At 40.7% G+C, this 13125-nt stretch overlaps 1 gene segment (V, D, J or C); it reads left to right on the top strand.

The window, feature by feature from the left end:
• The first annotated feature begins 352 nt into the window (after positions 1–352).
• Positions 353–13125, top strand: part of LOC131405474 (T cell receptor delta variable 1-like) — a 34336-nt gene continuing 21563 nt past the window's right edge. The window contains 2 exon segments of the V gene segment in view: positions 353–426; positions 607–906. Of these exon segments, the coding sequence occupies positions 372–426; positions 607–906 (355 nt within the window).

Below are 13125 nucleotides of genomic sequence, written 5' to 3'. Positions count from 1 at the left end.
AATACAACAAAATGTTAACAGTATTTATCCCTGTATAGCGATATTACAGTTGGATTTTTATTATCTCCTTTTTACTTTTTGGTTGTGTCTACATTGTACAAGTTTTCGTTCATAATCAAAATATATACTACATGCTATATATTTATTTGAGAAAAGTAAAAGCCCTGGAAGGAGAAGCAGGAGGGAAACACAGACAGCAGGTGACATGACTAAGCTTGCATGTGCAGAAACCCCATTTCCGGCTCTGCAGCAGCAAGGCCACAGGACCACCCAGCTCCAGTGACTTCACAGCCTGTGAAGTCAGTGCTTCAAAAGCCTGTCAGGTGGCCGGCAGAACAAGAGCCATTTCACCAGTGGGAAGAGGCCCAAGGATGCAGCCCGGACCGCTTGCTCTCTTGTGCACAGTCTTGGCCTTCGTCTGCTTTGGTAGGGAGCCCGCCAACCCTGCAGCTGGGGCCTGAGGAGGGAGGGTTGGGAGAGAAGTTGGAATAGAACTGGACTGTGCTTTTCTCCACTTTATTTTCTGAGTCAAAACCTGGTTATTTGTGATGGTTTTCTTGTGAGCAATGTCATCAGATAAGTCATTTTTTTGCTTCTTTTGTACAGGTTCCAGCAATACCCAGACGGTCATTCAACCTACAAGTGTGGTGTATAGGCAAGAGGGAGACTCTGTGACCTTGGACTGCAAAATCACAGTCAGTTATTCTTACTATGTGATGTACTGGTATCAACAGCTTTCCACTGGAGAGATGACTTACATCATTCGACTATATTCTACAAGCAGGAACTCAAGGGAAGGACGATATTCTGTGGTGTTTCAGAAACCAACTCTAAAGCTCACCATCTCAGCCTTGACGTCTAGAGACTCAGCTGTCTATTTCTGTGCTGTTGTAGAAGTATCCCACGGTGAGAGTAGTGATAGGAAGTGCCTTACAAAAACCCCTGAGCCAGCCAGCTGCTCCAGGAGCCTAGGAGAGAACAACCCCCAGGACAGGAAGAGGGTAGTCAGAAGGCATGGTGAGGGGCACTGGTGGGTCTAGAGAGGAAGCTAATGAATGTTTTAACAACAATCTTCCCACATTTGGTATCAAAGAAAGAGCTGTGGTTACAAGACCCCAACCTCAAGAACATTTTCATCTCTGAATCTGGTGCCTAAGGAAAAAAGCATAGTCGATTAAGGTGTGCATGTGTCATTGCTGCCTGCCCAACATCCATCCTCCCTTTTTGGTGACAACGCCTTGATTTTCCCTGGATGACCAAGCCTTCCTTCCTCCTAACCACATTTGGGTTTGGATGAGGCTGACGCCGCCCTTGGACCCCTGGCAAATTGGTATAGTTCATTTCTCTGACCACAATGAGGGGTTTAAGAATTGGTACATGACCCAAGACCAAAGCCCAAAACTCAATATGGAACTGTTGGGAATGCTATTGGGGATGTAAGAGGCTAGGATGTAAACCTAGAGCTGCCAACAGCCGTTATCCCACCACAAGGGAAGAGTATGATCCTGAAGAGAGAGAGTGAAACTGATTTCCCTTAACATTGTTTGAGGCCCCAGCCCTTGCTGTGATTAGAGATCTACCTGGGATTTTCAGTTGTGCAGCCCAGGCGCCTCAGCTTGGGTTCCTCCAGAAGCAGATAGGGATTCAGGTGCAAGTGGTTTAGTTAGGAGGTGACCCCAGGATGCATGGCAGGGGCATAGGAGACAGTGACAGGAAGGAAAGTCAGCCAGTAAAAGGTGTGTGTTATCAAGCCAGCTGCCATTGTGGGCACCTGGAATTTACTCCTGCCAGGGAATCTCTGGGAACCAGTGTGAACAAGTGCCTCAAGTTATCCCACCTGAGGGCCAAAGGAGCCAAGGTATTGATACCCCAAATCCTGTGTGTCATTGGTCAAGGACAGCTCCTGGGAGTGTTAATTCCCCAGCACTTAGCAGGCTGTAGCAGTAAGAGAAAGTCCTTAGGCAAAGAAACACAAGTACTGGCTAGGAAGTCTGCAGTGTGCACTGAAGTGAAGTGAAACACAAGGGGATCTAGATGGGACACCAACAATGTAATACAAGTAATTTTTTTTCTTAAGAATTATTTTCCTTAATAATGTCAAGAATTATTTTTCTTAATAATTTAAAAACACTTTAAAATTACATTTTTTATTTTTGGCTTGCTGCAGTTCAGAAAGGATAGAACTCCTCAAACTGTTCAGATTAGAACAGTTGTTCAGCTCTTTCCTCCCACATCACCCAGTGTGCTAAGGAGGAGGGATAAATTGAACACTTGTACCTGCATTACTACACTGGGCATTTAGCTGTTGTCTCCACTTTCAGACTCTTCTTGTTCAAGTTCACCTACTCAGTGCTGCCAGATTAAACACCCTAAAGTGTCCCTCCATAGAATCTTGCCTGCTCAAAACTCTGGATTCCCTGTGAGACTGTGCTTTTCCCAACTCCAAAATTCTGCTCCTGCTATTTGCTTCTCCTACAATATGCTTCGTCCCCATTTCTACCTTTGGAGGCTCATCATCTTTCAAAATCTGTTTCACATCTTTCTCTCCCTTGATGCTTTTGAGGATGCCCCAGGAGCAATGAGCATGCCTAAATTCCATACCTCGGTTTCTAATTCCATTTTGTAATAAAAGGAACCAGAGCTCCTTGGAGAAATGGCTGATTCTAGGGCTGTGGCAGGGAACATGTAAGGCAACCCTGGAGCACCCCATAGAGCTGGAAAAAAATAAATGATGGGGCTGTGTCAAAGGGACATAGGAGCCAAGTGAAAAAGCTCCTTGTGACCAAAGCTAGAACAATTTGAGCACTAAAATAAATAAAGTAGTAATATTGAGTAATAACCCAAAGTATAAAATAAATATCCATGAGTTGCTGTTACAAATACATTATTGAATAAGTAAATGAGGGAGAATACACAAATTTCCTATGCTGAAGAATTGTAAATAATAATTTATGAAGACATTCCACATTCAAGGAAGTGGAGCACAACTCCCCACTCCTTAAGTGTGGGCTGTGCATAGTGACTTCCTTCTAAAGAGGACAGTGTGAAAAGGGTGAACGAAGAGTAACTTGACAGTGGAGAAATCTGACAAACGCTAGCTCAGCCAGAGGATCACAGTCAACAGAGATAAGTCATGTTGATAGCATGTCCCCTTGCTATGATGTGATGAGAAATGGCACTTTACCTCTGTGGTCTTCCTTCCCAAAACTCATAATCCCAATCTAATCACTAGCAAATAATCAGAGAAATCCCAATTGAGAGACATTCTACAAAATACCTGACTAGTACTCCTCAAAATTGTCAAGGTCATCAAAAATAAGAAATGTCTGAGAAATAGTCACAGCCAAGAGGAGCCTAAGGAGATGTGATGACTAAATGTCATGTAGTGGGATCCCTAGGTGGGATTCTAAATCAGAAAAAGGACATTAGGCAAAATCTAAGTAAATCTAATAAAATATGAACTTTAGTTAATAACAATGTATCAGTATTGGTTTATTAATTGTGGCAAAAGTACCATTGTAAGATGTTAATAAGAAGGGAAACCAGGTGTGGGGTATATGGAAACTATATGTACTATCTTCACATCATTTCTGTAAATCCAAAACTATTCTGATTTTTGTGGAGGGAGAATTATAATTTTTATGTATAGGTATATCATTATATATACAGTCATGATCACTTGACAGAGATACATTCTAAGAAGTGTATCCTTAAGCAGTTTTGTCTTTGCATGAACATCATAAACCTAGATGATATTATATAGCCTACTGCACACCTAGGCTATATGGTACTAATCTTATGGGACCACTGTCGTCTATGTGGTCTGCTGTTGACAGAAACATCATTATCGGTGCATGACTGTACATCAATAAGAGACTTGAAAAGTGCTGTCCAATACATAGCCACTACCTACATGTGGCTATTGAACACTTGGATTGTAACACAGTCCGGTTGAGATGTACTGTCAGATTTCAAAGACTCAATATGAAGAAAAGAATATAAACAATCTCATTGTTATTATTTTTATATTTACTGTATGTTGAAATGATTTTGGGGTTTATTGGGTTAAATATATTTATTTATACTTTCTTTTAATGTGGCTACTAAAAAACTTAAAATTATGTATGTAGCTCACATTGTATTTCTATTGATAGTGGTGGTCTAAAAATATAGACATGAAATGTTAACAATAGTGATTTCTGGTAGTGGAATTCAGGGTAAGTTTTTAGCTTGCCCTTTTTCTAATTTTTTCAATAAACTTGTGTTTGTATAATAAAAAAGTAATAAAAATAAAAAGATACAAGAACTACTGCTTTGAAATGTCACACTAAATGATGAAAGCACCAAGTAGAAATGTCAAGCCTTAGAGTCTTTTCATTAATTATCATTCATTCACCCATTTGAATATATATGTGTATATATATATATATATATATATATATATATATATATATATATATATATATATATATATATAAAAGTATCCCATGTGCGAGGCACTTGGACAGTTGCTGGGAATACAAGAACAAAAAAGGTGAACTAAAATTATTTCCTTCAAGGAGCTCACAGTCTATATGGAAGTTAGGCTCATTAGTAAAAATAAGAACACAATGTGGTCAGCGATACTCTGCCGATTCCTATAGAGTCAACTCTCCTCTCCTTCCTGCTTTAAATGCTGCTGTTTTTCTGGTTCCAACCTTAGCCTACTTCTCTGCTCACACGATAATTGCAACTAACACCTCTATGCTAATGACTGTTCTGCCTCTAACCTTGATTTTGCTCAAGACCTACATATATCCAACTGCCATTTAGTCAGATGACCCTTGGGCAATCTAAACTACACAAGCCTAAAACCCATCATCATGTCACCTCCCATACTCCAAGTTCTTCTACCTTTGTGTTTCTTGTCTTAGTTAATGACACTGCCTTGCCTCGTGGCTGTGCATAAAAGGCAGATTTAGTTATTTTACTTCACTTCTCAATATTCTTCAGACTTGGCGTGACACAAGCCCACATACGAAGTTCCTTAAGCTACCAATAGCTACCAATCCCACCTCATCCCCTGGCACATCTCTCATCAGCATTGACCTTTAAGAAATACCAAACTACTAAACTCATGATATTTCCTGGAGTTTCCAACCTCATCACCACCTCCTCCTCATGGTTCCCTGACATCTCCTCTCTAAAGCTTTCCTTTATCTTTCAGGCAACTTTAAGGCCTCTCTCCTCTGGCTGCCTTTGAACTTTGCACACACCTCCAGAATAGCTTCCTCTAGGATACTCTTCCTTGAGGACAAGGATTATGTTTTATTCACCTTGATATCCCCAGCATTACATAGAACATGACAAATAGAAGCAGCTCTAGTTTACTGAATATTTCCTATCTTCCTTCACCTTTCTCATTCTATTGTGGTCACACTTACCCTCTAGAAAGGTCTAGATGTTCCTTGAATGTGCCAAGTGGGCTTCCACTCCTGGGTCTTTGAACTTGAGTGCTCTTGCCCCAGATGGCTTGCCCCATCATCACGTCATTCAGGTCACTGCTCAAATGCCACCTCATCGAGAGGCCCTTCCTTCAATCTTATATAAGATAGCACTCACCCAATCCATCTCTCTTTCCCCTTACCCTGTCTCATTTTTCTCATGGCAATCATCATTAGCAGACATTGTATTATGCATTTGTTGGTGTGTTTCTTGTCTGTCTACCCACCAGACTATAAGCATCAAGTAGCCCAGGACTTTGTCTGAATTATTCAACAAATGAAATAAAGATCTGACATATATATAAATAAATAAATGATGTTATTTATCACCTAGACATGACACTGTCTCTCTGACTTTCATTTCCCCTTCATCTGCTTTTACTCTCATCAAGCCATAAATCTGGGACAAAAAAAAGATTAAGACAGAAAACTTCAAGAATTGTCAAGCATAATATGGCTGAATAAGCAATAATATTATAATTAAAACGGAACAACAGTTCAGCTAACTATATATTAAAATTTGTTTCAAGAATGTGTTTAATGGTCTAATTTGTTTATTCATTTATATCACATTTATCATGAGTTCTTTTTGAAAGGTTAAAATCTGTCTCATTGTATCACTGTTTATGGTTTACAAGTTTATCGTTTCTCACAGTGACTTCGATGTATCCTAATAAACAATTCTTAGAGATAAGCAAGTCTCATGAGGAAGGAGTTGGATACCAGATTAAGGATCACTGGTTGTGAAAATTCTGAACTAGGAAAGTATTCCATCATTTTATTGTTGATACAACTATGTAGAGAAGCCCATTATCAATCTATCTAACTCAGAGAGCTATAATACACACATTGTCCATCAGCACCAATACATTAATTCTCACTTCTGAGATTCCCAGCCTGCTCTTAGCTTCAGTGTTAATATGAATATTTCACAATAGAATGTACAAACTTTGAGGATAGGTATAACATCTTCTCTGTTTCTTCTACTTACTTTAAGGCTCTGCACATACCATGGGTTCTCCATAAACATTTATCAGTAAGGAGAATAGTTATTAATGTAAAAATCTCTCTATTCAGAAAGTATTCAAGGCAACTGTGACAACTAGGCTCCAAAGATAGCCCTCCAATGACCCATGCCTCTCAGTATTCAGACTTGTGTGGTACCCTCCCCTTGAGTCTGGACTGGCTGTGTGATTGACTGTAACCGGTAGAATGTGGTCAAAATAATATTACGTGTCTTCTGGTGCTCTGTCAGAAGCAGCTTTGCAGTTTCTCTCTTGGTCTTGGAATACTCGCTCTGGGGGGAGGCAAAAGCCCTGTAAGCCATTCTACTACTTGGATACCACCATAGTGTGAGGAAGCCCAGGCGAGCCAAATGGAGAGGGAGATGCCTAGTCAGACCTCAGCTGTTCCAGCCACCTCATCCCAAGTTTGATCATGTGAGTATAGAAGCCACAGGGGATGTCATGCCCAACTGAGCCTTCAGATGACTTCAGTCCTCCTAACATCTGATGTAAACATACGAGAGACGCCCCTGCCACCGAGCAAGAACCACACAACTGAGACCACTCAATCCACAGAACTTGAAGAGATGATAATAAAGCATTGTTTTAAGGCACTTAAGCTTGGAGTGGATTGTTGCACAGCAGCTGTAACTTGTAGTTTTATGGGACCCTTGTTGCGTTCCCTGGCAAGAAATCATCTATTTTGCTCACCAGGACCTCCAATCTTGTGGAGTCCAAAGCTGTGTGAACAGAAAGCATAAAATCCTTCATTGGTCATCTGGAGTGAAAGTAAGTGAGGCCACTCCTCCTTCCATCTCTTGTTTCTCAGATCCAGTTTTACCCCTATTGTGGGCACAGAGCCATAGAGATCTCTGATTTAATGCATATACTGCATCTAGAAAGATAGCACCACTTCTTTGTAAATTATTGCCTTTGGTTGTCATTTCAGCTTTAGTAGGCCATTCCAGCACTCTATGAAGTTGGCTGCTTCCAGAAAGTGTTGTATCTGATTCAACCATGATCATAGGTCCTGCACCTACTGCACAACCTTTGTTATGAAGTGAGTCCACTGATTGGGTGATATACTGTGTGGGATTCTGTTTATGTACCAGGCTTTCTATAAGGCCATGTACAGTAATGCTGGCTGGGGCTCTGCAGGTAGAAAAGGCAAACTTATATCTGGAATGGATATCTAAACCTATAACAATGACCCACTGACCCTTCCAGGATGGAAGGAAAACTATGTAGTTGATTTGTCTTCAGGTGGTGGTGATGTACTGTGGGGATAGTGTCATATCAAGATTCAGCATTGGGGGCCGGCCCAGTGGCATAGTGGCTAAGTTCGCATGCTCCACTTTAGCAGCCCGGGGTTCCTGGGTTAGGATCCCAGGCTACACACCACTCAGCAAGCCATGCTGTGGTGTTATCCCACATACAAAAAATAGAAGAAGATTGGCACAGATATTAGCTCAGGGACAATCTCCCTCAAGTAAAAAGAGGAAGATTGGCAACAGATGTTAGCTCAGGGCTAATCTTCCTCACCAAGGGGAAAAAAAATTCAGCATTAATCTCTTTGCCTGGGAGGTTGGGAATAGGCAACATTGGTTAGATCAGCTTTGGTAAGTGAGAGTCCATGCTGTTGGGCACATGCATAGCTTCCACAGCCTTTCAGAGCATAGACATGCTATTCATATGCTCATCATACCAGTTACACTTTGATTGATGAGGAAGGACAGCTAGCATCAATTTGTGGAATTTTTTGTCTACTTGGTTATTCAGTGCTGAAGTCGTTTTACTACTTACTTATTTTGTGCCACTTCCACGGTGGATGCTTTGTGGTGGGTGTGAAGATGTTTATATCATCTCACTGTCCACTCCCATATGTCCATCCACATGCCTGCACTCCAGACATCCTTGACTTTAGTCTTCCAACTCTTTTCCTTCCAGGTCCATGACCAGCCAGTCACTGGTTGCTGTCCAGGAATATATGTATGTTCTTACCTCAGGCTACTTTTCCTTCCACACAAAATGTGGATTATCAGTGCACTGCTCACAGTTCCACACATTGGGAAGTGTTTTTTCTCTCTCTGCTGTCTCTCAAGGCCACCCCTGAATATAGTACTATAATGCACTTGTTGTACAGTTTTGGCTTGAACACACATATCAAGCAAATCTATCTGTAAATCAAGCTCATGCTTTTTCTTCCTCCTTCAGCTAGTCATATGCCCTGCCCAAAGTGACCGTAGATGAAATATGTGGGAGGGGCAGTGGTGCAATTGCAGTGCATGCCCTAGAGTGTCTGCACTATCTGTTCACGAAATTTACTTATGAACTTTGATTCAGGTTTGGTTCAATTCCAGATATATTATTTCCATTTTGCAATGCACTGTTGCTAGGTCCATTCAATTTTATGACTTAGCAGGTACAAAAGCCTAGCTCATAAGGGTTCAGAGTAAAAATCCACAGGGACGTCCATCCAGATATCTCCATACCATGTTTCAGGGTTCCAGATTTTCCCAACCAGGTCCCTGTTATCATAGCATAACAGATCTTCCTTAGGTGGGCATTTAAACACATCTGAAGCTCTGAAACTCTACCAAATCCTGTGTTGTCAGCTGTGTCTGCCCTTACACTATAGGAGATAAGGGCCTCTTAGTAAGCTATCAAAGAGGCCCTCTGGCTCTCAGTTTCTCATTATCCCTTTTCAGGGTTTTAATACAATTTAGCAATAACCAGCTAACTTATTCTCCTTGTAAGCATTGTTTACCACATATCTTTCAAATGCCTGAATCATTTCACCTACCATGGAATTCTCTTCCACCAGGTCTTCCTCACACTATATCCATCAGTGAAATCTTCAGCAGTTGGGCCTCCATCTTGTGCAAGCGACTGTTGATGGTCCAAATATCACTAAGCATGCGGTCCCCTTTGCCTGTGCGGTGGTCAGTCAATTCCAAGCCCCACCTGTTTTCTCTAAGAATTCTTGGTACCAACTGTATCAGTTTGATTCCTTCAAAAAAAACATATGCCAAGACAGCATTAGACATGCAAGAGGTTTATTGGAGGAAACATCTATGAAGAATAAAGGGATAGAATCTGGAGTAGACAGGGAGGACCTTCAGACTGTGATGCAGATCTGACTCCTATAAAAAGGGAGGAGCAAGAAAGGAGCATTGGACACAAAGTCTCAGTCTGCAGCATGCTTCTAGAAAAGTTTCAACCAGGCTGATGAGGAGTATGAATGCCAAAGTTGCCCATTAGAGGATTCTTGCATCCTGCAGGAATGGACTAGTATGAGTAACCCTAGCACTAAATCGTTGGCTGGGAGCAGCTTGCACTTCAAGGTCCCAGCGCAAATGCAATGGTATTTCAAGAGGGATGATATATGAAGCTATCAGTCAACTATGTCCCCATGTAGGTTCTCTTGAAGGAGACCTGAGTGGCACATTTCCATGAATGCCACAAATGGCACATCAGGAGTGTAATCATAGTCTCTGCTCTTGGCAGGTTAAACACCCAATAGTGGCTGTAGCCAGATAGACCTTGATTAATGGAAGTCCACCTTCTTGAGCCCACACATAATCCTTTGCCATGCTACTTAATCTGTCAACCCACTGAGCAAGGACAAGGGTGTCTAGTAAAAGAGGTTGACATCTATAAAACAGATCATTCTATCCACCTAAGTATTAAGATCCTCCTCTGCTGAGGTTGCCTTTTGGTGAGAATTCACCTGAGACACAAATATTTCTACACTCTATAACCATTCTGAGACTACTATCCACATACCTCTTCCCCAGATTTCTATGTCACCAGTTATCCAATGCATTCAGCAAAAGTAGGAGTTCCTTGAGGCTGGTCCAGTTACAAAGTGGTTAAGTTCACTTGCTCTGCTGTGGCGGCCTGGGGTTCATGGGTTTGGATCCCAGGTGTAGACATGCACACCACTCATCAAAACATGCTCTGGTGGCGTCCCACATGTAAAATAGAGGAAGATTGGCACAGATGTTATCTCAGGGACAATCTTCCTCAAGCAAAAATAGGAAAGATTGGCAACTGATTTTAGCTCAGGGCCAACCTTCCTCACCAAAAAAAAAGGTAGGATTTCCTTTCATCACTGTCCTTCAAGCCCACCCATGAGTGGGACTGTAGTATTACAGATGTCCACTTTTGGGTGGTGCTAGCATATTGTCAGAACAGTCTGTAAACCAGGCCTAATATTATTTCCTCAGTCAATTGGTCATAAGAAATTCTTGATGAGGCCATAGGTGCAAGGTGAAAAAGATGAGACAGTGTAGCAGAATTAGGAGCCATGGTAATGTGAACACGTGTCATGGTAGTATCATTGACATGCGCCTTCAAGAAATGTTCAAGGCTGGTCTTATATATACCACTCCCACTCTTATGCATACCCAAATTTATGGTTTTGTGGGTCAAGCAACACCCATTTCATGATGGGCATTTCAGGTCACATGGTAACTTGGTGGTCCATGATCAAATACTTAGTCTCTACTGACTACTAGCAAAAAACCAAGAGCTGCTTCTCAAAAGGAGCATATCTGCAGAGTATAGCATGGCTTTGTTCCCAGATCCTAAAAGTCTGCTCTTTAGTTCACCTAAGAGGCCTGCCAAAGGCTCATTAGACACGTTAAACACCATTTAATTGGCTGTGTCATATGACCAAAGTGAAGGGAAGCTTGCATAGCAGCCTGGACCTGCTGTAGAACCCTCACTTTTTCAGGCCCTGATCAAAATTGGAAACCTTTTAGATTACTCAGTAAATAGGCCTAGGCTATAATAACACACTCAAATAAAGCATCTGTTGCCTCCAAAATCCAGTGAGGCATATGAGGTAATGTGACTCTTTCTTTTCTTTCTTTCTTTCTTTTGTTTTCTTTTTTTGGTGAGGAATATTGGCCTTGATCTAACATCTGTGCCAATCCTCTATATTGTATGTGGGTCACCGCCACAGCATGGCTGATGAGTGGTGTAGGTCTCTGCCCAGGATCCAAACACATGAACCCCAGGCCACTGAAGCAGAGTGCACTGAACTTAACCACTATGCCACTGAGCCAGCCCCATAGTGTTACTCTATCTTAATCGTAGTAGGGACCAGATATAGCAACTTGACCTTCACTTTGGAAGACATATCTCAACTTGTTCCAGACCATGGAAACCCAAGAAAGTTCACTGAAGGAATAAACCCCTAAATTTTAGAGGGATTTATTTCCCACCCTCTGGCATAAATGAGTCATACCAAGATGTCTAAAGTAGTTATTTCATGTTCCTCTGGTCCATCAAGGTAGTGGATCCATGTGATGTCTTGCAGAATGGAGAGGCAATCAATTCCCCGTGGAATAGAATAGAACAGGGTTGGAGAGTTGATACATCCCTGAGGAGAAACAATGAAGGTATATTGCTGGCCCTTCCAGATGAAAAAACATGCTTCAGGTAGTCTCTGCTAACACGTATATAGAGGGAAAAATGATTTTCCATATCAATACCCAAATCAAATATCAAGGAATTTGTTGATTTACTCCACCAATGAAACCACATGTGAAACAGTAGCTGCAGTTGTATTTACCACCTAATTAAGTTTACAATAATCCTTTGTCATTTTTCAGAAGCCATTTATTTACTGTTTTATTTATTTATATGATTATTATATAATTATGATAAACTTCCTATGATAAAAATATATTGAGTAATTTGGAAATATTATATGAGCTATTATATCAATTACATAATTTTGATTTTTTACATTTTGTGCATATTTGACACAAAAATTCGTTATACCACAAAGGAAAATTGTAATCAATTTTTAAAGATATTTTATTTTAACTTAAAACACGAATTAACATTCATTCAATAATGAGAATGTGTCTGAAGACTGTAATTCCAAGTCATCTTTCTTGTCTGTAACTCCCTTAATACATCCTTATTTCTGACATTTTTATGTCTATAAAATGGGATGGGAAGGCAAACAGAACTTTAAAACAATCTGAAGGCAGAATACTTTCATCATCTGAGCAGATTTCATGTGTCCCTTTCCAGCCAACCACCTCCTGAAGACAATGGCTATTCTTATTGCTATTACCATAGATGTATTTTAACTGTTTTAGAATTTCAAATCAATGGAATCATGTGACGGGTACTCTTTTGTGCCTAGTTTCTTTCATTCAACAGGATTCACCCAAGTTCTCCCGTGTGTCAGTTGTTTATTATTTCTTATTAGTGAGTATCCTATTACCTGAGTATATCACGGTTTCTTAATCCATTCAGCTGTATCCACCACTGCCTAGACACAGCAGATTTAGGGATTAATCTTTGGTATCCTGCATAAACGAGCAAGGTACAGCTGCCCTAGATCCTTATTATCCTGTTCGTGCAAGAGCAAGGTGTGTCTCTAATATATTTTAGGCAAAGCACATATCTTATATACTTTTCTTTAAAGACCCATGTCTAACATTCATTATGTTAGTTAACACGCCACTAATTTTTTCCAGTAAAAACCCAACATCTGATATTTCCTATGCTGTTTAGAAAAGTTTCAGGTATCGATCAATATGTGGATAGCTGAATTGTAGTTTCCTCTGTTGCGGCCTTCTATTACAATGCAGGCTGACCTTCCCTGGAATTTA

Source organism: Diceros bicornis, chromosome 5 (assembly GCF_020826845.1).
Source record: "Diceros bicornis minor isolate mBicDic1 chromosome 5, mDicBic1.mat.cur, whole genome shotgun sequence".
In the NCBI taxonomy this organism is placed as follows: Eukaryota; Metazoa; Chordata; class Mammalia; order Perissodactyla; family Rhinocerotidae; genus Diceros; species Diceros bicornis.
This window is presented reverse-complemented; position numbering and strand designations above follow the sequence as displayed.